At 33.9% G+C, this 23965-nt stretch overlaps 6 protein-coding genes and 1 long non-coding RNA gene across 26 annotated transcripts; 3 read left to right on the top strand and 4 right to left on the bottom strand.

Moving 5' to 3' along the window:
- Positions 1-170: 170 nt before the first annotated feature.
- Positions 171-967, bottom strand: LOC108610099 (uncharacterized). The gene is made up of 2 exons (XM_018001942.2): positions 813-967; positions 171-754 (listed from the first exon to the last, which is right to left on the bottom strand). The coding sequence occupies exons 1-2, from the start codon at positions 855-857 to the stop codon at positions 257-259; spliced, it is 543 nt and encodes a 180-aa protein (XP_017857431.1). The 5' UTR covers positions 858-967; the 3' UTR covers positions 171-256.
- LOC149270036 (uncharacterized) lies at positions 940-3480 on the top strand. The gene is made up of 2 exons (XR_016269193.1): positions 940-1045; positions 1098-3480. It is a non-coding gene; the product is annotated as an uncharacterized LOC149270036 (long non-coding RNA).
- Positions 2899-11152, bottom strand: LOC108620585 (uncharacterized). Of its 18 annotated transcripts, none has more exons than XM_089464570.1 (8): positions 10761-11152; positions 10396-10502; positions 8079-8122; positions 6811-8010; positions 6199-6746; positions 3546-3980; positions 3316-3482; positions 2899-3240 (listed from the first exon to the last, which is right to left on the bottom strand). In XM_089464570.1, exons 4-8 carry the CDS (start codon positions 7997-7999, stop codon positions 2970-2972), a joined length of 2610 nt encoding a protein of 869 aa, XP_089320696.1. In that variant the 5' UTR covers positions 8000-8010; positions 8079-8122; positions 10396-10502; positions 10761-11152; the 3' UTR covers positions 2899-2969. The 18 variants fall into 18 exon arrangements, with proteins under 18 accessions (XP_089320696.1, XP_089320687.1, XP_089320693.1 ...); XM_089464561.1 differs by lacking the exon at positions 10396-10502 and adding an exon at positions 9255-9454; XM_089464567.1 differs by lacking the exon at positions 10396-10502 and adding an exon at positions 9255-9356.
- A 1068-nt stretch (positions 11153-12220) lies between these two features.
- IntS3 (integrator complex subunit 3) lies at positions 12221-17288 on the bottom strand. The gene is made up of 11 exons (XM_018001930.2): positions 16960-17288; positions 16271-16881; positions 15473-16106; positions 15225-15414; positions 14942-15150; positions 14057-14875; positions 13265-13422; positions 13065-13209; positions 12868-12993; positions 12586-12774; positions 12221-12522 (listed from the first exon to the last, which is right to left on the bottom strand). Exons 1-11 carry the CDS (start codon positions 17044-17046, stop codon positions 12451-12453), a joined length of 3240 nt encoding a protein of 1079 aa, XP_017857419.1. The 5' UTR covers positions 17047-17288; the 3' UTR covers positions 12221-12450.
- Positions 17289-17396: 108 nt separating this feature from the next.
- Positions 17397-18984, top strand: Fis1 (Mitochondrial fission 1 protein). Of its 3 annotated transcripts, none has more exons than XR_016269190.1 (7): positions 17397-17415; positions 17740-17787; positions 17847-17914; positions 17980-18028; positions 18149-18316; positions 18391-18604; positions 18690-18984. XR_016269190.1 is itself a non-coding variant. In XM_018001943.2 (7 exons), exons 2-7 carry the CDS (start codon positions 17743-17745, stop codon positions 18709-18711), a joined length of 465 nt encoding a protein of 154 aa, XP_017857432.1. In that variant the 5' UTR covers positions 17397-17415; positions 17740-17742; the 3' UTR covers positions 18712-18984. The 3 variants fall into 3 exon arrangements, 2 of the variants coding, with proteins under 2 accessions (XP_017857432.1, XP_089320686.1); XM_018001943.2 differs by having other exon boundaries at positions 18391-18503; XM_089464560.1 differs by lacking the exon at positions 17397-17415 and adding an exon at positions 17494-17647 and having other exon boundaries at positions 18391-18503.
- A 964-nt stretch (positions 18985-19948) lies between these two features.
- On the bottom strand, positions 19949-22213 carry BckdhB (Branched chain keto acid dehydrogenase E1 subunit beta). Its single transcript, XM_018001933.2, has 7 exons — positions 21976-22213; positions 21653-21889; positions 21507-21584; positions 20827-21073; positions 20547-20765; positions 20400-20492; positions 19949-20342 (listed from the first exon to the last, which is right to left on the bottom strand). The coding sequence occupies exons 2-7, from the start codon at positions 21880-21882 to the stop codon at positions 20115-20117; spliced, it is 1095 nt and encodes a 364-aa protein (XP_017857422.1). The 5' UTR covers positions 21883-21889; positions 21976-22213; the 3' UTR covers positions 19949-20114.
- A 110-nt stretch (positions 22214-22323) lies between these two features.
- Positions 22324-23820, top strand: Naxd (NAD(P)HX dehydratase). Its single transcript, XM_018004965.2, has 2 exons — positions 22324-22778; positions 22841-23820. The coding sequence occupies exons 1-2, from the start codon at positions 22452-22454 to the stop codon at positions 23414-23416; spliced, it is 903 nt and encodes a 300-aa protein (XP_017860454.1). The 5' UTR covers positions 22324-22451; the 3' UTR covers positions 23417-23820.
- The last annotated feature ends 145 nt before the right edge of the window (positions 23821-23965 follow it).

The raw sequence follows: 23965 nt of genomic DNA, 5'->3' as shown, positions 1-23965 counted from the left end.
GAATGTACCGTCAAAAAATATCTGCATAATAGTAATAACTAATTATAATAATCCTTAGACAATGAGGGATGTTCTAGTTATAGTACTTACTTACTTGTTTTCGCCTGCTAAAAGTCGACCACTTGGAGGATAAGGATAAGATTCGAAGTGATAGTGAAAGCAAAGGCTCGTGACATTAAAATTAGTAGTTATCTATATTAAACATAAATATATCAATTTGCGGCTTATATTTACAAATGCATAAACAATTTTATCATTATTTAATTGCTTTGTCCCTTTTAAGTGACTTCTCCAATACCTCAATCATAGCGCAAAGCTTCCCTAAATCCATTTCAAAATATATATTTTCTTGTTTTGAATGTAACTGGCAATGTAAATTTATGGTAGACACCTGTCGAATATTGCTTCTGAAACTGCTGTCTCCCAATATTAAACGTGTATCCCAGGAAAAAGATACAACGCTCTTGATATCCTTCTTCAGGTACTCACTTCTCCTAAGAGCATGCTCGACTGCATCCAATCTTGCAGCGAGCACCAATGGTACAAGCGGTCCTAATTCGGGACTTAAGTGTGGCAACTTTTCAGAAATGTCAGTTTCACCACCATCTGTACAACATTGTTGGTAGTATTTAGAGATCGTTCGTGTAGCCAGTAAGAAGTCGTCAGGATTTTGAAATCCATATTTATGAGAAAAGCGTAGAGCCTGTTGCTCGTTGATGTTTCCAATTAAGAACTCAATAGAAAGATGGAGAACCTAGTAGATAATGAAATGTATTTTATTATTTTATATATAATGCTGTGTGCATTTATACCTCCATAAAAATTTCTTTATTATTAATACTCTTTAATAACTCCATTTTAATTAAAACTTAACTCATAGTTAAATTAATAAAAGAAATATCACCGGTATCGATGCTTCTCTTTCAGTACAGTATTAAATGTTGATACAATTATATCGATACATCGAGCATTTGGACGTTCCCACTTTAACGTGCTATCGATAAGATTGATGCGGCGTATCCACATTACTGTAGCAAGGAAAAGTGTAAGAATTTTCTTTTTCTCTTTGATTTAGATAATTTCGGTATGTTCATTAGGATGTAAGCTATTAACATACGACAAACTGTATACAGTGGAATACGGTTATAGCGACGCTCTAAGGACCGAAGATTTTACGTTGGAGGACGCTTAAACCAGAAGGAGCAAAAAAAAATATTGTTTTCACTTTTTAACGGCTGCCACGTTCGTAATAGGTTTTAACATAAACAATTTTTATTTTTTAATCAAAACAAAAAGTTTTATAAATTTATTTCAATATCATGGTACGAAACATTTGTGTGACATCGGCATTGCACTTTGTCTCTTACTCTCTCTCTCTCTCTGTCTTGGCAGCACTTGTGTCGCTGCTACGCACATACTCTTGATCGTTGATAAATACATACATGTGTATGTACCACGATTGAGTGATATATATATAATTAAATAATAATTAATAATTAATATATAATTAATTAATTAATTATTAATTAATTTAATAACAATATATAAATGTACTTATGTACTAATTAATTCCATGAGTAGACGGTTGAAAGCGGTCATTGAAGCCAATGGGGGTCATACTAAATACTAATTTTGATACTAATATAGTTAATAGTGCCTTATTTTGAATACTTTATTTTTGTGCAAACACTTTCGTGTCAGTTGAATTTGAATATCTTTTATGTTGTTATTGTTATTTAAGCCTATGTTAATAGTTTTTTAATTTTTTAAATTTTTGTAAGACAACAAATTGAAAAACATAATATAATTTTTAAAAAATTTGAAATATCACATTTAGTAGTTTTTTTTTTTTTTTTTTTTTTTTTAATGTCAAAGAACAAAAATGCTATTTTTTCCTCATGTGAAAACACTTTGATGTCAAACTGTATGTAGATACATTTCTAACAGCGTTTTTTTATACCCTGAACCCATTGAAAATGGGAAATCAGGGTATAATGGTTTTGTGAAAATGTATGTAACGGGCAGAAGAAGGTGTGGCAGACCCCACAAAGTATATATATATTTCTTGATCAGCGCGACGAGCTGAGTCGATTTAGCCCTGTCCGTCTTTCCGTCCGTCTGTCCGTATGAGTGCGTCGATCTGAGAAGTTATAAGAGCTAGAGAGCTGAAATTTGGCATGCATACTCGTGTCACTAACCAGTGTTCTCTGGTTAGTGCTCGTGTGTACCATACGCAGTACGCGTTTGCTCGATAACTTTTTTATCGAGAATAATCGAAAAATTGATTTCGTTTTTTTTTTAGCCTAATTTGAACATTTTTAGACCTGGAGTCTTCAAATTTGCGTTGTATATAAAGTTAATCGATACAAAGATTTTGTAAATTACAGATTTTGGATACCACGCCCCTATTATTATTCCCACACTGCAGCGCAGCCCAAGCGCAGTCGCTGCTTACTGCGCAGTTAGCAGAGCGCAGGCTTATGCGTGCGTGTGGATGCATGTGTATGTATGTGTGCATAAAAGAAGTGCAGAATGATAAGAATATCAGCTTAGAGGGTTCAGGGTATCTCGACTGGAGCCTTCTTACTTGTTATTCTTAAATGTTATGTCATTATTTCGCAGTATTTTTTTCGGTACGTACGTAGTAGCCGAGGAATGACTGAAATGTGGAAACGTACTAAGGGGATGCTCTTTCATATAAGTTTGTATGGGGACCAACCAAGGCGTCGAATTTTCGTCGATATAACCGGCTGAACGCTTCTAGCAGAGTCGTTATAGCCAGATTCCACGGTATATACATATATTATCACTGTTTCACTTGGTTTCCCATAGTAAAAATCCGCCGAAGACATGCTTAAACTACAAGTAAACAGCAGGGGTAACAGAAAATATAATTGCTTCCATTATATTAACGACCACTTTATTGGAATATATCTATACTATGTATACTATTTACAGGCTCTCGACATCTAAGTTAAAGTATTCGCTGAACTAATTGTAATTTTCTGATCCTTACTCTCGTGTTCAGTAAAAGGTACCATTGATACGCAGCCTTCGGGATCATCACGGCTAAATAATTTATTGCTTGTATCGTTAAGATTAATATTTGAAAATCGGTCGAGCACAGGTGCAATCGGTAAGCTGTGATACTGCTCATCATCCGTGCCAAAATAAAGCCTTAGTTGATGTTGTATGTTTTCCTTCTCGTTAGCACGATTCCTCTGAAAGTCTTCCTCAACTCTAATTTAAAAAAATATATGTATTTAAAAAAATGACAATTATTAGAAAGCTTAAATAAACATTTATTACACTTACTTCTTTAATGCTTCCAGTTGGCCATCTAGTGATACTTTCAGCTTTGAAGACTTTCCAGATTTGTCTGCATTTAATTTTTTCTCTAATAAACGAACAGGATTATTGAACGAGAAACGGTGATGAAATGGTTTATCATCTTCCAATTTTAAGCCCTCTTCATTCATAGCCTTGAATTTAAAAATTAATATTTTAATTTTAAAATGATATTTTACAAATATTTTAATATATACCTGTATTGGAAAAATTGGAGTTTTATCTTGTAAACTTTGCGGCACAGGTCGCTGTCTGCTTTTGAAATAACGATTTGATTTAGGCTCTTGGATATTGGCTTGCGATTCTGCTTGATAAACTTTCAACGAATTTGTTTGATCATTACTAGCTGGCAGGTACATCACGTGCTTTCCACCAGTTAAGAACTTAATTGACTGTGGCCCCAATGGAACAAGTCTTTGCCTTTTACTTCCATGCTCCAAACTTTTCGTGTAAGTCTCTGTACCACTGATGTTTTTATGAAGCAACCAATTATTGGAGCATTCCAAATTGGTTGCAGCAATATTTTCCTGCTGATGTAAAGTCGAGTTTCTTTGGTAAGAAGAGGATCCAGCGCTAACACCATTTGAATAATTTTCTGGCTTCGACTTCTGTAGGCTCTTGTAAGTGCACACCTTTGAATATAGACAAACAAAAAGTAATCAAGTAACTATTATTTATTATACTAATACTTTTATATAATTATTATTATTATTTTTTTTCTTATTATTTTTTCTTATAATTTTGTTCTTATTATTGAGACACTATTTTATTATAATTAATAAATTAAAGAATATATTAAAAATCATTTCTAATGCTTTTATTCATGTAAAATTACTAAAAAAATAAAAAAAAAAAATAATAAAAAAAAAAAAAAAAAAAAACAAGTAAGATAGCTCTAGTCGAGACTGCTCGACTACGGATCCCCTGAACCCTTGGAGCATTAGCTATTTCAAAATTTGTTCGCGTCTTTCAGTTTACACAAGAAACACGCACACACACACACACACGCACGCACTCACAGGCATACATATACACACACGCATACACAAACACATACACCCACAAACATAAACACGCATGGGCTGCAGTGTGCGCGTACTATGAGAACTTAATTGTTTAACAACTTTTTTTTGTAGACATACGATCTTCATGAAACTTTCAGATTATTATTATAACATAGATATGCATGTATTTGCCAAAACACAAAACTCTAGTATTTGAAATACGCCTTTTACAAGAGGGGTGGACATAGAGGTGGGGGTAAATTTTAACAAAAACCGAAATTGTATAAATTGCATATAAGCACATATTATTTGGAGACTCTAGCAATAAAGGTGTAGAAGACATAATTTTATAACTGGTTTTCGATAACGATTTTATCGATAAAAAAGATCGGGACGAGTTATCGATTTTAAATGATAAACTCGATATCCGCGCTGTAAATACGGGCATTTAAAAAAAATTTGATGTCTCTAACTCTTATATCTTCGGAAATCGACGCGTTCAAACATACGGACAGACGGACAGACAGACAGACGGACAGGGCCAAATCAACTCAGCTCGTCGCCCTGATCAAGAATATATATACTTCGTGGGGTCTGCCACGCATCCTTTTGCCTGTTACATACATTTCAACAAAACCATTATACCCTGATTTCCCATTGAAAATGGGTTCAGGGTATGAAAAAACCTACTCAATATTTTTAAATCAAATAAAAAACATTATAAAGATGTGCCAATTTCTAATAATTTAAAATTATTCGTAATAAATTGTCACTTACGGTTTCGCTAAAATCTCAGGTTGAACTGTTCATTTAAAAAGCGACTTACGTTTTTCGTAGCTTGCGAACCTCTTGTTTTCTTAGGATTATCTTTAAAACTAACATTTGCCTAAAATCAGATTTAGTACCAATTATAGAGCTAATCAAGAGCTAAAAGATTCAATATTCGTCAAAATAAAAAAATGGGTTGGGCATTCGTTTTTTATTCGCTCGTCGATCTCAGAAGATATAAGAGCTAGAGACTTGAAATTTTGTTTCCTGGGTCCGTGTATATCACGCGCATATCAAGCTTTTCTTTATATATCGATAACGACTCTCGATATTTTATTATCGATTAAAAATCTTATCAAAAGCTAGTTATTTAATTATATCTCCTATACCTTTAGAGCTAGAGCTTCCAAATTTTAAATGTAGACTAACCGTTTGTAAAAGGCGCATTTCAAGTACTAGAGACGTGTGCTTTAGAATGTACACACATTTTCACCATATGATTACGCCCTGAAAGTTTCATTAAGATTGTACGTCTAGCATAATAATAATAACTCAACAAATAAATTCTTATAATATTGCCCACACTACAGCGCAGCCCAAGCGCAGTCGCTGCTTACTGCGCAGTTAGCAGAGCGCGTTCTACTACGTGCGTGTGTATGTATGTGTGTCGAAAAGAAGTGCAGACTGATTAGAATATCAGATTAGAGGGTTCAGGGTATCTCCTAGTCGAGCAGTCTCGACTAGAGTCTTCTTACTTGTTTTAAACTCAAATACGTACGAATGTCACATTCGCCACTAGAGAATTGCGCATATACAGATGACTTTCTGAATTGCAGGTATAGATGATCTATTACAAATATAACTAACCATGCAATGCGGAAATTTTTTTCGCACTTCTTTAGATTCCAAAGTTTCTGACTTTTCAATCATAATTAATAAATGATAGTGATAGTGATATGAACAGTGTTTTCCTTCGCTTTATACAAACATTAACAAATCAAATAAAAGAAATGTATCTTGCATAATAATAATGTAATGGAAAAGGAGGTAAGCAGATTAAAAAGATATTAATACATACTTCTCCTAGATTGCCAATGCTTCGGGAATGCTGTGTATGAGTATCTCTTGGAAGCGATAGGCTAAAAGTGTGGATGAAACTTCCTACATTTTTCGCTTTGCCACCATAGAACAGCAAGCTATCGCCTTCACACTTAGAACGATATTCTTCCGAACTTGAGTCGTCACCCGTAATAAGGCCTTTAATTTTATCATCCTTCTCATTGGCAAGATCTTGTTCGGGTGTCCAATTGTTAAGAATCTTGTTCGGCTTGGCAAGCTGTTTCATTTGTGAAGTTCGAGTATACTTTATAGGCATCTCACTGGTTGTCGTCTTCCAACTATTAAGAGTATTTAATTTCTTTGACTTTTCTATGTGCTCTTGCTGCTCAATCAAGGATCGCCAGGCTAAAGTTGGACTAAACGAAGGTGTATCCATCTGCCGGCGTGGCAAGGTAGGCCGAATACGCACAAGAAGCCCATTGTCATTTAAACTCTCTTCCAGACACGAGCTTTCCCTATAATCAGTGTCATAGTTGGAAACTTCGTCACTTGGCAGTTTTTCTTCAGCTAAAAACATTTTTCTTTCAAGGTATAGAAATTCGTTTTAATTGAAATAAACATAAAAACTTACCAACATCAATGGAGTGAATATTAACAACTTCGGTTTCCATGCCAAAATAAAATGTTCGTTGGCATTTATTTGCTTGAACTGAACCCATTCCAGTATCCATATTTTCTTTTTGAGGTGAAGTCTTCTGTTCAAATTTACTATTTAAAATCTGATTTTTATCCCTTTGATAATCACTTACTTTGCTAATCGGAGGAGTTGCCTTAATTTCAGGCTGAATCGATCTTTGACTTCTTAGCAAAATTGCATCCGAGCTCTTTTCACGCCGATAGGTGAATTTGGGACATTCATGAGAATTGCGTTGGCCGTTAGTTTCATTAACACTTTTACGAATGACATGGTCCCTGTTTATTAGGAACTCAGTTTGTTTCGGCACTGAGTTCGGGGTTTGTTTGCTAAATTTACGGTCTGCATTTTTAGCGTAATGTATGGACTTCGAACTAGGTGCGTTTCGCAAAATCTCCGTATTGTTTTTTATGAGTGGTGCAGCTGCTGTGACTGCTTGGGGTGCCTCGGGAGCTCTTCTCTTTTTCGAATACTTGATCCGATTATTCGCTCTCAATGGCGGTTCTTGTATGTTTGTTTTGACTGCGGGTTGTTGATTAAGGCTATTTATGAGTTCCGGCTCCGAATACGTGTGTCTTTGCATTCGGGATAGATTTGAGTCATTTATATTTGACGCAGAGTCCTTCTGTTTCGCTTTTATATGAAGCAATGTTTGCGATCGCGTAAATTCGGGCTTCGTACCAGTTAATTCACTTGAGCCTGAGCTCCTGTCGTGAACAGTTTCAAGCATGAATGTTTTGGATTGTTGACTAAGTAAATTGGACACATTTTGAAGTTGGGTTTCATTTTGTTTTCGGCCACTTATCGTACCTCCGGAATTTAAAATTGCACCATTCGTTGTAGCTCGGAGATGCAGCCGCTTATCCACCTCCGGCAGCACTTTCAGTGCGCTTTCTATTGGAGAGCTTGATTCTGTCTTTAAAAGTGCAGATGGGTATGATCTTCTCCATTCTGTGGTTAAGCTTCGCTGCGGGCTACTGGGGATAGACCTCAACACAGATCTACTCCATTCAAACTGACGGCGTGAGTCCTGGCATCGGTGTTGAAATCGTGTTTGGAATTGAGCATTTCGATCGATGCTCGATCTTTCGCTATTAATATGATGAGCACTACCAGAGTTTCCCATTTTCAATAAATCTGTTAATGATTACTATTTAGTTCAATTATATATCTGAAAGAACATAAATAAAATTTGTTATACTTACAAAGTTTACATTATATGAACTTGATGGTGTACTGATGTTCAGATCTGCAGTTACATAAGAGGCAAACAGAATTTTAATTTTTTAATAAATGTAAAACTATTAAAATGTAAATCTATTTAAAGAAGATGAGAGTGATCGACCGAAAATTAAAGTAAGTGCAGAGGAGAAGCAAGAAGAGGCGGCTAAGCCAAGAAAGTGGGAGTGGGAATCGACACGTACATGGATTAAGGACAGAAAATACCTATTCAGGGAATGAAAAAATTCAAAACCAACAAAAAATTGCTAATATTATAGAATTATTTTCGCTTCAAAATACAAAAATGGAAATTGGCTGAGTCAATCTAATCCCATATGTTAGCCATATCTAAAGAGGTCGATCACAGAAACTAAATAATTAGAAGGGAGCAATTAATTTCGTTATCAAACCTTTTTTGTACTACTATTAAAACATATTAAAACAAATATGAAAGCTCTAGTCGAGACTGCTCGACTACGAAATCCCCTGAAACCTGCTAAGAATTGATATTTCACTATAATTCTTCACGTCTTTCTGCTTACACAAGATCCACACATACAGAGAAAAATAAGGATGCAAGCATAAACACCCATTTGCTGCATTGGCTTACTATGGAAACTTAACTGGATATAGTGGTGGGGAGTCTACATTTAACATTTACAGACTCTGCCTGTAAAGGTGTAAGAGACATACATAATTAACTAACTTGTTTTCAATAAGGGTTTTAATCGATAACAAAATATCAGGAGTAGTTATCGATTTTTGGATTTACATCTTCTGAGATCGACGCGTTCATACAAACGGACATACGGACAAACGGACGGATGGATAGACAGACGAACAGGACTAAATCGACTTAGCTCGTCGCCCTGATCCAGAATATATGTACTTGGCGGGGTCTGCGAAGCCTCCTTCTGCCTGTTACATACTTTTAACAAAACCATTATACCCTGACTTCCCATTGAAAATCTGTTCAGGGTATTAAAAAACACAAGTCAGACGAATCAGTTCGTGTGTTGCGTATTATCATTTATCATTTATAATTTATAATTTTTATGTTATTTCCGTTAACTTTTTGAGTTCTTAGTTTATGATATTATGATTTACAGTAGCACGTGAATCACATCAAAACTTTTAATTCTTCTTTAACTTACACTTACCAAATCAAGTCTATACTATGAGCATTTCGATATTACTCTAATATTTTTTAGATGATTCTCTCAATCGATAAAGTTCTTTGGCAAATAAATTTCGAGCACTGACTTAAAAATGACCGACTTTCGTTAGAAACGTTGCATACATGTACGTTAAACGCGTTAGAAGTAGGGATTCACGATTTTATTATTCTGATAAAATATTACTACTGACAAAAATAGGCTCATTATTAATTAATCAGGACTTTGCTGTGTCTGTATGATCGAGCTTTTGGAACCGACCAAATTGTTTTCAAATAATCGTTAGCTCCTCCGATATATATAAGGTCATAACTCACTTCGTTTAAGATGCACTTCTTGTATTTACATTGGTATATTTCAGACAATTTTATATGTATGTATACATTTGATCATATTGAAATTAGATTTGTAATTGAACAGTTAGCCTAATTTTTTTCTAACTGACTAACTCTATTAAAATGACCGTAATTACAATCGAATTATGACTTTTCATTTCTAGTTAGGGTATCTATGTATATCTTTTCCCAACTAAAGCTTTCATACTTGTTTATAAATTAGTTTGTCATTTTTTTCAGCTTTCTCTAATATTTTATAGCCGAGTTTTCATGAAAGCTTTGATTTGATGATGATATTATATTATATTTTTTGGTCTCTCGAATATCTTAAGGATGATAACGAAGAAGTGAACACATATAATTTGGTACATTGTATAAAGCCGAGATTAATAGATTCAAGTGGAAAATCATGGGATGATATAATAAAATTATATCAGCTATATCTTTAGAGCTTGAGTCATCAAATCTTAAATATTAATTCAAATGTATTTTAAAGAATTTCTATTTTTGTTGTAATTTTCCCCCTACCACTATATCTACCACCTCACCCCTAAATTTGTAAAAGGCTTATTTCAAATACTAGAGACTAGAGGTCTAATCACAATCTGAAAGTTTCATGAAGATAGTCAATCGACAAGAAATGTGTTTAACAAATTATGTTCCCTCTGCTTATGTGTCTGTGTGTGTGTTTCTTTTGTAAGCAGAAAGATGTGAAGAATTATTGGAGTATCAGTTCCTCAAAGGGTTCAGAGGATTTCGTAGTCGAGCAATCTTCACTAGAGCTTTCTTACTTGTTATTAACTTGATGCATTTTTAATAATTTCGAGGTCAAAGTCAACAAATAATTTTGTTTAATGTACTTATTCGCACGCTTTTTTGCTTATTTTCTGTTGGTTTACTTGATTTGTGTCAATGGAAAGAGCGTATGATCGTAGATTTATTTTTGTGCATGTATATACATACATAAATGAGCATGTATGTATGTTTGTGTGTACGTATGAATGTAAATACATATGTATGTATGTAAGATACAAAAAATTGTAAAAGCAAGAGTTAAACGAAAAAGCGTCGGTTCATGTCTGCACATCAGGTTAAATTTGAATGAAACTTAAACACTTGTATTGAAACTTTTTCACAAACTTTATTAACTACGTACGAAATTTCCTTAGTATTGTATTGATAGTAAACTTTCTTTTTAAAGAAAAATTAACATTTCTCTGTTAGAGTTATTTGTAAGGGCCACTCCATTTGTTTTCGCTATTGTATATAAATATGCGCACGACTGCCAAAATATGTACATACATTCATATGTTTGTACAAGCAACAAAATAAAATTGTTTTGACTGATTATTTGTGACAATGTATGGGCTTATATTTTAGTAATTTTTTATTCTAATTTTCCAAAGTATTGGTCGCTGTTTTCTTTTTTCCGCAGTCAACGTAGACAAGAAAGAAACACCGCAATGCGCACAGCCGCTTTCACAACATTGATCTCAGCAGTTTGAAACTTTACTTCCATTGTCATTGTAAAAGTAGAGAGTCAAAAGCTTCTTTTCGTGCTGCCGCCAGCAAAGCCGAGTCGCATATACATACATACATACATATATGTACGTATTTATTGTTGTTTGTTATGCGCTTGTGTATGCACATATGTATGTATGTTATGTACATGTACATGTTTGTGTTTAACCGGATCTTTTTCGCTCATATTGATTAAAGTACTCAGCTGGTATATAATGATATTCAGAAACATTCCTATGTATGTACATACATACATATATGTAAACAAAAACAAAACAATATATATATATATATATATATATATATATATATATATGTATACGTACATATGTTATATGTTTGGTAGACTTTAATTATTAAAAATAATATTAGTACTTTGAAATACATATGTATGTATTTATATGTACACCTGTATATAGTCGTGTAAAAATTATACTTTTTATACAGACTTATGGATCTTTAGATTCAACGAGCACATTGAAATGGGTCACGGAATGTGGTTCATTTTAGGTAAGCTCTAATAAAATAATTCATATCGTCTGGCCTAAATGGTGCACAAATAAGCTTGAAATCTTATTCCACTTTTTTTTATGACTATTTAAGTTAAAATTGGATCTCAATTATATGAAGAGTAGTTGCCCCATTTTAAGCTAGGCTTGGCAATTTGAAAAAAATGTTCAAAAGCTTATGTTTGAAACTAAACTTTTGGGAACTCCAGATGGCGCTTAGACAATTGCAAAAACTACTAAGCCAGAGGACGGACTAAAGCTATTGGTGTAAGCTATACGGAAAGAGAAACAAAAAGAAGTGAGCAAGTGAAGCTTTCTCCTTGCTCGAAAGCAGAATGCATAAACTTTATTATTATTAGTATTAGTGTAGGATAGTATTGGGTGGTGTAGGATGGTATTAGATATAAGAAATATACTGTTTAGGGAATCTTTCTAAAATTCAAATTCAATTCCGCAGACGTACGTAGGACATCATTTAAAATCAATATAAACGTCTTTATTTTGCATATGGACTGGTAAAAAATCAATTTGTTTCGAGGTACATTATTGCCGAAGACTATATAAATAATAATAGTATATATCTCTGTATGTTTGTTGAATAAATTTCTTTGATTTTTATTAAAAATAAAAAATATAACGTTACAATTTCAACATTAAAAAAATTCTACAATTGATTTTACTAATCATAAATTGATAAAATCTTAAACCATTTTAAACTTAAGTAATTTCGTTCAAAAACTCATATTTATTTTGTGTGTAATTTTCATCATCAAAGGAACCGATTAAGACTGAGGACTGCAATTGACGTTGACACTGTCAGTCGGAATCATTTATAGCTTTTTTTCTTTTCTTTGCTGCTTGCGTAATTTTATGTTTTGACCAATCCTCCTGAAATATTCGAATATGTATATAAATAACTGGGAATTAGTTAAAAATGAGTTCTATGCTTACTTCACTAGATGACTCATCAGAGGAGTATATAGCTTTCACGACATCTGAATTCTTTTTACTCCCCGCACTGTGGTTATTTGAGTCTTTTTTACCAACTGGCTGCTTTCGACCCCGTCCACTGCCACCACGTCTGCCAACGGCTGTTGTATCATCTTCCGCTGCCAATGCGAAAAGATCACTGAACTGTTTCTACTCAGAAAGGTAAAGGTATATTAGGTAAATGTATAAAGGTATATTACATATTTTATTTAATTTTTCATCATATATTTTTTTTTTCATCACCTTTGTGCTTTCATTGCTATGTGTGTAAGCTGATTGTAGTGCCCGCTGCATCATATCGTGGACATATAATCCTGTGCCAGTGCCATGTCTACAACTCCTTCTGTAATGCTCTAAATGGTTTAATACCTTTGCATGAAATAGAAAAAAATAATAATAATACATTTTTTAAACATAAAATTTATAAATTGGAAACTCACGTGGTCAGCAGATGGAGCACTGCTTGCAGCGGAACTACCTTTAGATGGTCGCTTTCGCTTGTTGGGTGATGAACTAGGATATTTTGAGGTGAGAAGAGATGCTATAATTTCAGAGAGTTTTTCTTCGCATCGCTGACACCAAAATCTATTCGAAAGAATTCAATTTAATAACATATCTCAGAAATCTACTTAATATATACCTAAGAGCCGATGTTACAAATGGATCTCCTCTAGACTTTGCTTCCCTACTAAGCAATAGTCTGATTATTTCATTTGTAGGCTCTTCGTTCTTTAATAGCAACAGCAAATGACTTAATGCTTCAGGATGATTTGCAGCTTCTAGTTCCGGTAATATGTCCTGTCGGAAAAGAGAAATTTATATTTTCAGTTTCATATTGAAAACAGGACATGAAGCGCATGTCGGATGTTGAAACATATTTTAAAAATCATGTTTGTATAGAGGTAAAAAATACACACGCATGAGCATGCGCTGTGTGGCCTTACCAAGGGAACTTAAATCTTAAATAACTTTCCTTATAGATGGACTATCGCTCTAAAACTGCCAGACAGACAATGTTCACATATGAGTTTTTACAAAGCACACGACTCTACTATTTGAAATACGCTTTTAGCAAATTTGGAGAAAACAAAATTCTAAAAAATACACATTAGTATCTATTTAAAATTTAAAAACTTCAACTCTACAGATTTAGGAGATATAATTTCATAAATTAGGTTCGATAAGATTTTTGATCAATAACAATAAAAGAATAAAATTATATCTTATTTGTTACCCACTAACAAATTTCAAGGTCTAGCTCATTTACTATTAGAAATCAAAGAGTTCAAAAATATGAACTAATGAGCTGACATACGGAGGGGACTAAATCGACTCAGCTCGTTGCCCTGAATATATATTCTTTACAGAACGTATACGAGCATACGAGGAATATCTGTCATCATTTACAATATTTAATATTTAGTTGACTTACCTGTATACATTTTAGTGGTACATCATGTGCCTGTATAAGCTGCCATAGACAAAACTGTTCGTACGTTTCATATTCTAGGCTTTCACGTATACATTCAATCAAGCCATCTTGCTTAAATATTGTCATTTTGCCCTGGGCAATAGAATACATTATATCGCGAACGTTTTTAGCGTCAACGCAACGAAGAGTGATACGTAAAAGGTCTGTGTTATTAATGGCTATAGTTTTAAACTCTCTGTAAATGTCGGGCAGTAACCACAAATATATTGTGGTGTTTTCCTTCTCAAGGAGATCAAGGTCTCGGACCAGACAACTGGCAATCTTCCCGTCCGTAGCCTCGCATATTTGCCGATATACTGTTGTCTTAAACTGATACGATTGCTGTGCATTTTTTCGTGTCTGCAATTTGCAGTGAATCTTCATAAAGTATAGAAGCAGATATCCCGTTTCACTCAACCGCTCACATATTTCAGATAATAGACTCTGAAAGGGCTTTTTACTCTTATCTTCATTCTCATACAGAAACCGAAATAAGCCATATAGCGGATAGCTTATGCTCTTAGCCAAACACTTCTCTTCAGTTTTACTCTCCGAAAACACATTTTGTTGTGGTAATGTTTCCCGTAGAATGAGAACCGTATTTGAGATCACATAATTGAGTTGTGTTTCATCTAAAGTCGAGGCAGGTAAGGTACGAAAATCTTTCAAAAATGCCTCCCATGTGAAAGAGTTGCGTTTTGTAACAAATATCTCGAACGATTCAGCTATTGCCTCAGGCAACTCTACTTTTTCGGGCACTGGTTTCTCTTTAAGACGAACCTTAAATAATATAAGTTAAACGATTTTAATGATTTTGAAACATCAATTTTCATTTGCGATACTAACTTTTGACAGTGGTAAGTCATCGTCGTCGTCAGTATTCTCTTCATTCTTGGTACATCTACCAAGGTTTTCGCCATCTTCATCACTAAATACAGCTTCAGTTTCTCGCTCTAAACTTTCAATTGGAATAGTAGCAACTTTACTATCATCATCCACTAACGAAATGGTGCTACTATTTGCAGCAAGTACTCCAGCACCAACCTCGATGTTCTCTGTAAAAAACAGTAGACGAAAAATAACTATACGATTAATGTTTAATTTACTAAGAGATTGCCAAGACGTTTACCAATTTGCGTTATTCGTTGATCCGCTTCTTTTTTAAAGATAGGCGCCTGAATAGAATGTGTTGCTGGATACATAGTCTGTGGCATATTTGAAACGGGGGACACAAATTCTCTAAAATTCTCACGGATTAGATTACGCAATTCTCTGTCCAGCTTCGGCGACTCAAATAGCGGATGCAAGTTTGGAATGACCTATATTCGGAACTAGATTTCAGTAATCGTTCATTGATAATAAGCAATTATGACTTACCTGTTTATCGAGTATCAACTTTAAGGAATTATATACCCCCAATCTTATTTTATCCTCGTTCTTTATATAAAAGTTCTTTGTAATGCGGCACAAGAAGTCGAGCAATGTGCTGCTTACAAAGGGATGATTCCGAATGGAGTGGTACATCACCAAAATGCCGGGCTCGATATTCATGATATTGTCTTTGGCCGGATCGAAAAATAGCCAATCATAGAAGAGTGACAATTTGGCATTAGCCGATGCAATTGGATTCGTACACGATGAGATAAGCCAGCCAATTATGGCCCAACGTGGGATAATATCCGAACACAGCATGTCGTTTGTTGGGTGAATTACGTTTATGATGAAGCGAATTAAGTCAGACCGCAAACTGTGCGATTCGGGTGTTGCAAAATATTTGTCCTGAAACCAATCCTGGTAGCGTTTCTGATTTCCAAATTTTACGGAAGATGCTAAAAAATGGAGTTTTCGCTCCATTTCTGGAAGTAACCGACATTGTAAAAATCTCCGACTAGTACGTATTTGTAATAAATGCCAAATTCCGTTAAATGTCGGATGCAAGCTTTTCGGATTGTATAATATATCTCGCCATAATTGTTCGAATTCCGGAATGCGTGCAACATTTTGTAATAGCCTGCGCAAAATTTAAAATAAGTTAAATTTTATCTAGGCAATGAATAAAAAATGTATTTTGTTAAGGCGTTCAATATTCGTTGAAAAGCTGTTTTCAGAATTTTACAATATCTCTGAATAAGCAGCATTACATACATGCATTTTTTATGATATACTTAGACTTACCGTACAAAATCTCTTCCCAACGGTATAATGTCATGAAAGCGATCCCGAATCAAAGAAATTGTGAATTTAACTTCCTTTTGACGTAACGATATCAAGGCTGGATTGGCATGGTCTTCTATAAGGCGCACAAAACTGTAAACTGATGACTGTACAAGGAAAGGATTGGTTTCTAGCCACGCCCTGTACTCGATGAATATATCCAATAGACTCTCAACGAGGAAGAGATTTTTATGGGACACATCTCCACCTCCCGCTTGACGTAAACAATTCCAAATCACATTCTCGACGCTAAGAACCTGGTGCTTCACAAATTCACGTAATACCCAGATCAATTGTCTCCTGGCTGTCTCCGTTAACTTGGTGTACTTTTCGGCCACTAGAAGTGTAAGATTTGCCACAATTACGTTCATTCCATCCCTAGACACAAGTGTTATGTCCCGATATGTTTTCGGAGCCATTGCCGGATCAGTTAATATGATGTATAGAAAGCCAATAGAAATCTCCTCATGCTGTTTCTCTTTGCAGACAAACTGTGTTAGCATATCATGCATTTCCTTATCACTGAGGCCTGCAATTTGTTGTTGCAGGCTAGCGTAAGATCGTTCGAATTTCTGTATGTGCATTAAATAAAAAATAAATATCTTTATAAGTGCGCACACTCATATATACAATTTTATATGCGAATTTACCTCTTCGATTTCATCTTTACAGTCAACAGCCGTGCAGACAAACAACTTAGAGACGTGAACTGCGCTTTTTTGTTGCTGTTGCTCCATTTGCAAGTGTGGTGTAGATACTTTGTTTAAGTTTTGTTCCTTATCAGCTGATATGATTTCAGTTCTAATTTAATTTCATAATTACACAAAAATAGAAACTGAAATATTGGAAAACCGAATTCATAAAACTTCATTTATTAAACCATTACTATGTATGTTGGTATTTCTGTTTTGGTTTGTAGACAGAAAAAAATATGGTTGCCTAAAACAGGGATGCCATCATTAAAGTTGCCAGATAAAAGCAAACCTGTGCCACCAGATCTATATAGTTTTAATTGAATTCGTAGTTACAACATGGAAGTACTCGAGTTCTATACTAGTTTGCAGTATTTTAAAATAAATATTATATACCAAAAGCTTGTTGAATTTGTGAGCTTTATTATTTATTTTAATCATGTTAAGATTTGTCATGTTAAACAATAGATTATACTTACTTTCGGTTTTATATATAAAATTATAAATATATAATGGCTAAACAAATAGCATAAATCAAAACATTTTCCTAATATTGTCATTATTGATATTTGTTTTTTTTTCTAAATTTACTTGTAACAACTAATATCAAAATTACCATATATGATATATCGGTTATCGTCCAATTGTAAGTCACTAACTACTATCGCCATACATATTTTTTCTTGTTTGCATTCGTATATATATATATAAAAACAATTCATATTGTGAAATAATCAGACAATGGAGGAGTTGCTAAACGAAGTGGTGCCCCAGGAGGATTTAGAGGTATGTACATAAATATAAATATACAGGCTCCGAATATTTGTAAAATATTTATTTTACAGAGATTCGAAAGGAAGTACCTCCATGAGTTTGAGCTCGATGGGGAAGTCTCAACAGAAACAAAGTTTGAGTACGTAGCTTAATTTTGTCTTTCTACAAATGTATATATAAATATGAAACAATATAAATTTGTAGATACGCTTTCTGCTTGGTCCGGAGTCGTTATACAAATGACATTCGAAAGGTGAGTCAGTAATTTATATTGAACAATTGAACTATAAATTGTTTGTGTATTTGTATGTATGAATATCATTTATGTACACCTGAATTTACTATGCCTTTATAATTTTGCAATTTGAATCAGGGTATTATGATTTTGGAAGATCTTTGTCGCTTACATCCAGATGGACGACGTGATTATATTTATTATCTTGCCTTTGGAAACGCACGAATTAAAAACTATACAGAAGGCCTAAAGTACTGTAGAGCATTTCTGGATATTGAATCTAATGATCAAGTGCGGTCATTAGAGGTAAGTTTATTATCGAAACAGGTTGGCTTACAAATGCAATTTCGTGAATTTTCGTAAATTTTTCTTTGTTATAGGAATACATAAAAAAACAAAGCGATAAGGAGGTTGCAAAGGGCATTGCTGTGGCTGGAGGAGCTGCCCTTGTGCTTGGTGGAATTTTGGGCCTAGGAATTGCGATGGCTAGAAAGTAAACTATATTTTTAATCCCGACTATTCCGCATCCCATTTATTTCCAAAGACCTTATATTATCACAAAACAATGATCATAATTTATAGACAGATTTAGATGTAAATACTTTATATATATATATATATATATTAAATTAAATGTATTAACTGTTGTTAAAATATTTCTCTTATACTTTTCTTATAGTAAGCAAAAACGCGATAAATAGTGTAAAAATATGATAGAGCTCTTACGGAATCCAAATTCCCTCCCAAATGTATACATCTATGTACCATCATTGTGAGGACGTGGTTCAAGCACATAGCGCCAATTATTCAACTTCATTCTATTTCTCTTAAATGCCCTGTTTAATAATAATTAATTTTTTATTGTCAGTTATACTTTTAGCTAAGTAATTGTTATTAGCAATTTATTATATGTTAAACTAATACACTCTGTTCATTACCAAAAAATGATAGTGAAATAAATCATCAAACTATTATTTTTGTTTCCAATTATTCCCTTCAACTCTAGGGTAATAAATTTTTAGATGAAATTTGGAACTTAAGGATAATTAAGAGAGAACAGCTCGGCAGCATAGCTTATTATTCTTGTTTGTGCGTTAATAAAATAGTGAAATGAAATAGTGCATTCTATCGATTAAGAAGCTGACTTATTGGTGATCGCTCGAAAATATATAAACTCCGCTACCCGATGTACTCCAAAGAATTGAATAAAGTTATCAGTGTATAGTTTTCTGCAAATGTCACTCTGCAATTCAAACCACAAAAATTGATAAGCCCCTCAACGGACTGTAAGTGTGCATGCTCGTCTCGAAAATATATCTATCTATGTGCATTAAAACTTTGATACTATTCCCACAAATAATAGTGAAAACGAAAACAGAGTGTATAAGATTGTATAAGAGAAAAAATATATTAAACAATTGAATTACATCATACAATTACCCATATAACCCCTGCCTCTTGGTACAAGAAATTTTCTATTAAACATACGAAACCAGAATGAAACCAGAATGATTTCGTAAATCATTACGTACAGAAAATAGAAAGCTTCAATCGATCTTCATGACAATCAAGGAAGTTATATGTATATGTACATATGTATGTAAATATCGCGGACTCAAAGTTTTTCATCTTCAAAAAACGATGTAATTACTTAGCACCTGAAATAGCAGGACCACACGCACCCGCAGCAGCAAACTAAATACACTGAATGACTTTGCTATGCAAACTGCACTTGAATGAATGGGCGAAGCAATAGGAAAACGTGGACATAGAGCTAGAATGCTTGACGCAAGGGTTCAGACCCAACTTACTCTTTCACAACCAAGCAGGCAAGTAAATAGACAAGGAGAGAGGCAAGTGGCACGCACAGTAAACGCCGCCATACACGCAGGCATCAACTTTACAAAATCTTTTCATTTGACAAATTAAATACATCAGTTTTGTAAGTTTTTTTTGATCAATCATTTATATTTATTTATAAGTTTGAGTTAATTATTTTTTACTGTTACCCATTCTAAGAATATGTACGGTGTACGAAACAGCAAAATAATTGTAAATAAATGCATCCGTTTCCAATAAATAGTTCTCACATGATGATATTGCATCAATAATTGATGATTTCTTTAAGAGCGGTTAGGCATCGGTGCTTGTCGGGTAAATAGAAAGGTTCGAAAACATGGGGGAATGGTGTGTCCCAGCCAGTGACCCTTTTTATGGGTGCTTCAAGACGTAAAAAGCATTTTTCTTGTATATATGCTGCTAATTCAGAGCCGAATCCTTGAGTAAAAGGCGCTTCATGGGCAATCAAAACGCGTCCAGTTTTATTAGCAGACTATAGGAACGGAAAGATTTTAAAATCCCAATAAATAATGAAAAAAAAAAAACTTACATTGCAAATTGTCTGAGTGTCCCATGGCAAAACGGAAACCAAATCTATAACTTCACAGTCTATATCCAGTTCCTTTTTTGCCAGATCTGCGACCTACAAGTAATTAACATAGTCGATATGCCTATTAAGATTTGGGCCAAGACTTACCTCCAAAAGGACATGAATTTGTGTACCCCAGCCAATGAGGGTAATATCTTTGCCTTCGCGTAAAATATCGCACTTTCCCAAATCATCTGCATAAGATTCCACTGGTACTTCCTCCACTGCAGCACGATATAAGGTTTTAGGTTCGAACATAATGCATGGGTTCGGATCTTTTATGCACGCCAACAACAGCCCCTTTGCCTTAATTGGACCACGTGGAATCTGCAATACATTTTAAATGATTATTTAATAAAATGATTGCATAAAGTACTAAAAGCCTTACCACAACACGTAGACCGGGGGTATGTGCGAAGTATGCCTCGGGACTCTGTGAGTGATATAAAGCCCCATGTCCAACAGCGCCACAAGGAACTCGGAAAGTCAACGAACCGCAGTCGAATAATCCCCCACTTCGATAACGATATTTGGCAGCCTCATTCACGATTTGATCGAAGCTTGGAAATATATAATCAGCAAACTGAATTTCGGCTATTGCAGTAGTGCCAGTATTAGCAACACCAATTGCAAATCTATTTAAAAACAAACAGGAATCTTTGATGAAATTCTTTGAAAAATGCAATCAATTTTAATTAATAGCTTAAATTTAAATATAAATATACCCTTTTAAAATATTAGAATAAGATTAAGAATTGTTTTCACGTGAAGCAACCCCTAATAAAGAGTTCTATTTTCAAATTAGTACTGATAGGGCTTACAGTAAGATAATTTAAAATTGCTTAAAAACTTGATCTTAAAGCCGCAGCTACTTTTATTATTATGATTAACAACATTGCAGTCGGGCCCCATTAGGATACTTCAAAATTAAAGCTAAAGAAAAAAAAAAAAATCTGTTCAACTTTTTCGAAATTTCAATTTTATATATACATATATATCCATCATATAAATTTTCTCCGGCTTTTGAGCTTCATATAAATTAATAGCTAACGGATCTTGGATACGTACCCAGCAATGCCTTGCTCGCACAAGGGCGTATTAAAAACCCGATCTTTTCCGTACTTATCCCTCAAGTTCATAGAGCAGCTATTGAAATACAGAAATTAACATAAGTATGTCAAAAAGTGTATTATAATATTTAATTGAGTTAATACCGAAAAACTCCACCAAAGCCAACATCTTCTCCAAATAATAATGCTGACGAATCTTGCTCAAGAGCCAGATCCATTGCATTGTTTATGGCTTGGAACATATTCATTTTCTGCACATCGTGGGTGCCCTCAGCTAATTTAGTGGGGTAATATGTGAAATGTGAACGGGTAGAACATCTCGCATTTGATTTTATTGCACTGAGCAATCCCCGGGCCAGAGACGATACTTTCATGATCACTCTTGAAATTAACGGAAAGGATAAGGAAGTAGAAAAGTAACACGATTGCGCAACAAAGCATGCAGAATCGGCAATAAATATACATACGTATGTAAATATATAAATTTTATGTAGCAATGTATATAATGTACATGTTATCACAATGATCGGGTGGCATTGTGCTGCCGGATCGTTAAGTCTTCCAAAAGAAAATATAAAGGGTACTCCCAAATAATTGTTTTTTTTTTTTTTATTTATTATTATTATTTTTTAAATTTAATTGAAGTTTTCAAATAAAAACAAGTAACCAAAATTTATACATATATCATACGAGTTGTTTGATGACCTTTTTCAAACTAACTTCACATTTTAACCACTAACCAGTGTTCTCTGGTTAGTGTTTTAACGCAACCCAAATTTACTCTTATCGATATATCGATATTTTAACTAAATATAAAATATTCAATATCGCTAGTTGCTCATCCCAATAACACCGAGTTGAAAATACCAATAAACAATATAAATTCCGTTTACCCTCTCTATAAAAGTTTTTATTTATCAAAAAAGTTGATCTATATTTAAAAATGTCGAAAATTATAGAAATACCAGTACATGCACAGAAGTTGTTGACTATATTTAGAACAATTATACCCAAACTGAGCAATGGAAAATATAAAGGTCAATATGGTCGAATTGGTGTAATTGGGGGCTCTCTGGAATATACTGGAGCTCCATACTTTGCAGCAATTACTGCTATGAAAGTGGGAGCCGATTTATCACATGTGTTCTGCCATACTAATGCAGCGGCAGTGATTAAATCGTATAGCCCGGACTTAATTGTACACCCAGTCCTGGACTGTGAGGATGCTGTTGAAAAAATAAAGCCTTGGATGGAACGATTACATGTTATAGTATATTTCAATACTCTGAAATAATTTTTTACCTCAATTACTAATTAGACACTGTTTTATAGGTAATTGGACCAGGCTTAGGGCGAGATCCTAGCATTCTTAAAACTACAACAGATGTCATTAAGCTTTGTCTGGAAATGAGAAAACCAATTGTCATAGACGCAGATGGGTTATTCATATTAAATGATAATATCGAGCTAGTATGTGGAAAACGAGATGTGATTTTGACACCTAATGTAATTGAATTCGAAAGATTGTTTGGTAAGGATACCGCGACGGCACACGAAAAGATGTCATTACTCGGTGATGGGGTTGTGGTGCTTGAAAAAGGCGCCCATGATAAAATTCACATACCCCATACTAATGAAGTATACAGCATGCCAATCGGTGGATCAGGACGTCGTTGCGGTGGTCAGGGCGATTTGCTTAGTGGATCCCTAGCAACTTTCTTTTGTTGGTCTTTGCAATCGAATCAACCCAATCCAGCATATTTGGCGGCTTGTGCCTCTAGCTATTTCGTTAAGAAAATAAATTATGCAGCATTTCAAAAACTGGGCCGTAGCTTGGTTGCCAGTGATATGATAAAGGAAATATCCTCAGTCTTTAAAACTGAGTTTGAAAATTCGAGCTCTGATTAGTATATAAATAGAATTAACAACCAGTGTAATCGATGTTTTCTGGCTTAGAGACCCATTAGTCCGTAACGGCCAATCCCATTGAAAGGTTACGTTAACAGTTTGTTATAAATTCTGTTGAATAATTATATAGGTAAGAAATTACCCAGTGACTGATATTAAAATATTTATGAATTTATAAACCAGAGAGACAATATTAATTAGTTAGATCGTTAAAAATCAAGTTCGTTTGTCTAGTGCTTAATAAATACTAGTATTAAGAATTAGATTGTCAAGGTATGCCAAGTAAATTTGTTGGAAATAATTTAATTTACCTTTTTAAAGTATTGACATTAGCTTTTCTTATCAAAAGAAATACGAAACAGCTCGGACAAAATAAAAATATAAATTAAACAATATTAAATTGAGCTTTTGCTGCTTTTAACTGTTTTATAATAAACAAAATTGAACAACAAATATAAAAAAAAAAAATAATAATTCTATAGATAATTTTAAAATTTAAATGTTTTATTTTTATCTTTGTTAAGTTTAAAAGAAAGGGGTAATGATATA

This window comes from Drosophila arizonae, chromosome 3, assembly GCF_054131065.1.
Source record: "Drosophila arizonae isolate 15081-1271.41 chromosome 3, UAZ_ARI_1.0, whole genome shotgun sequence".
Lineage (NCBI taxonomy): Eukaryota > Metazoa > Arthropoda > Insecta > Diptera > Drosophilidae > Drosophila > Drosophila arizonae.
The sequence above is the reverse complement of the archived record's forward strand: the minus strand, read 5'-3'. Positions and strand labels throughout refer to the sequence as shown.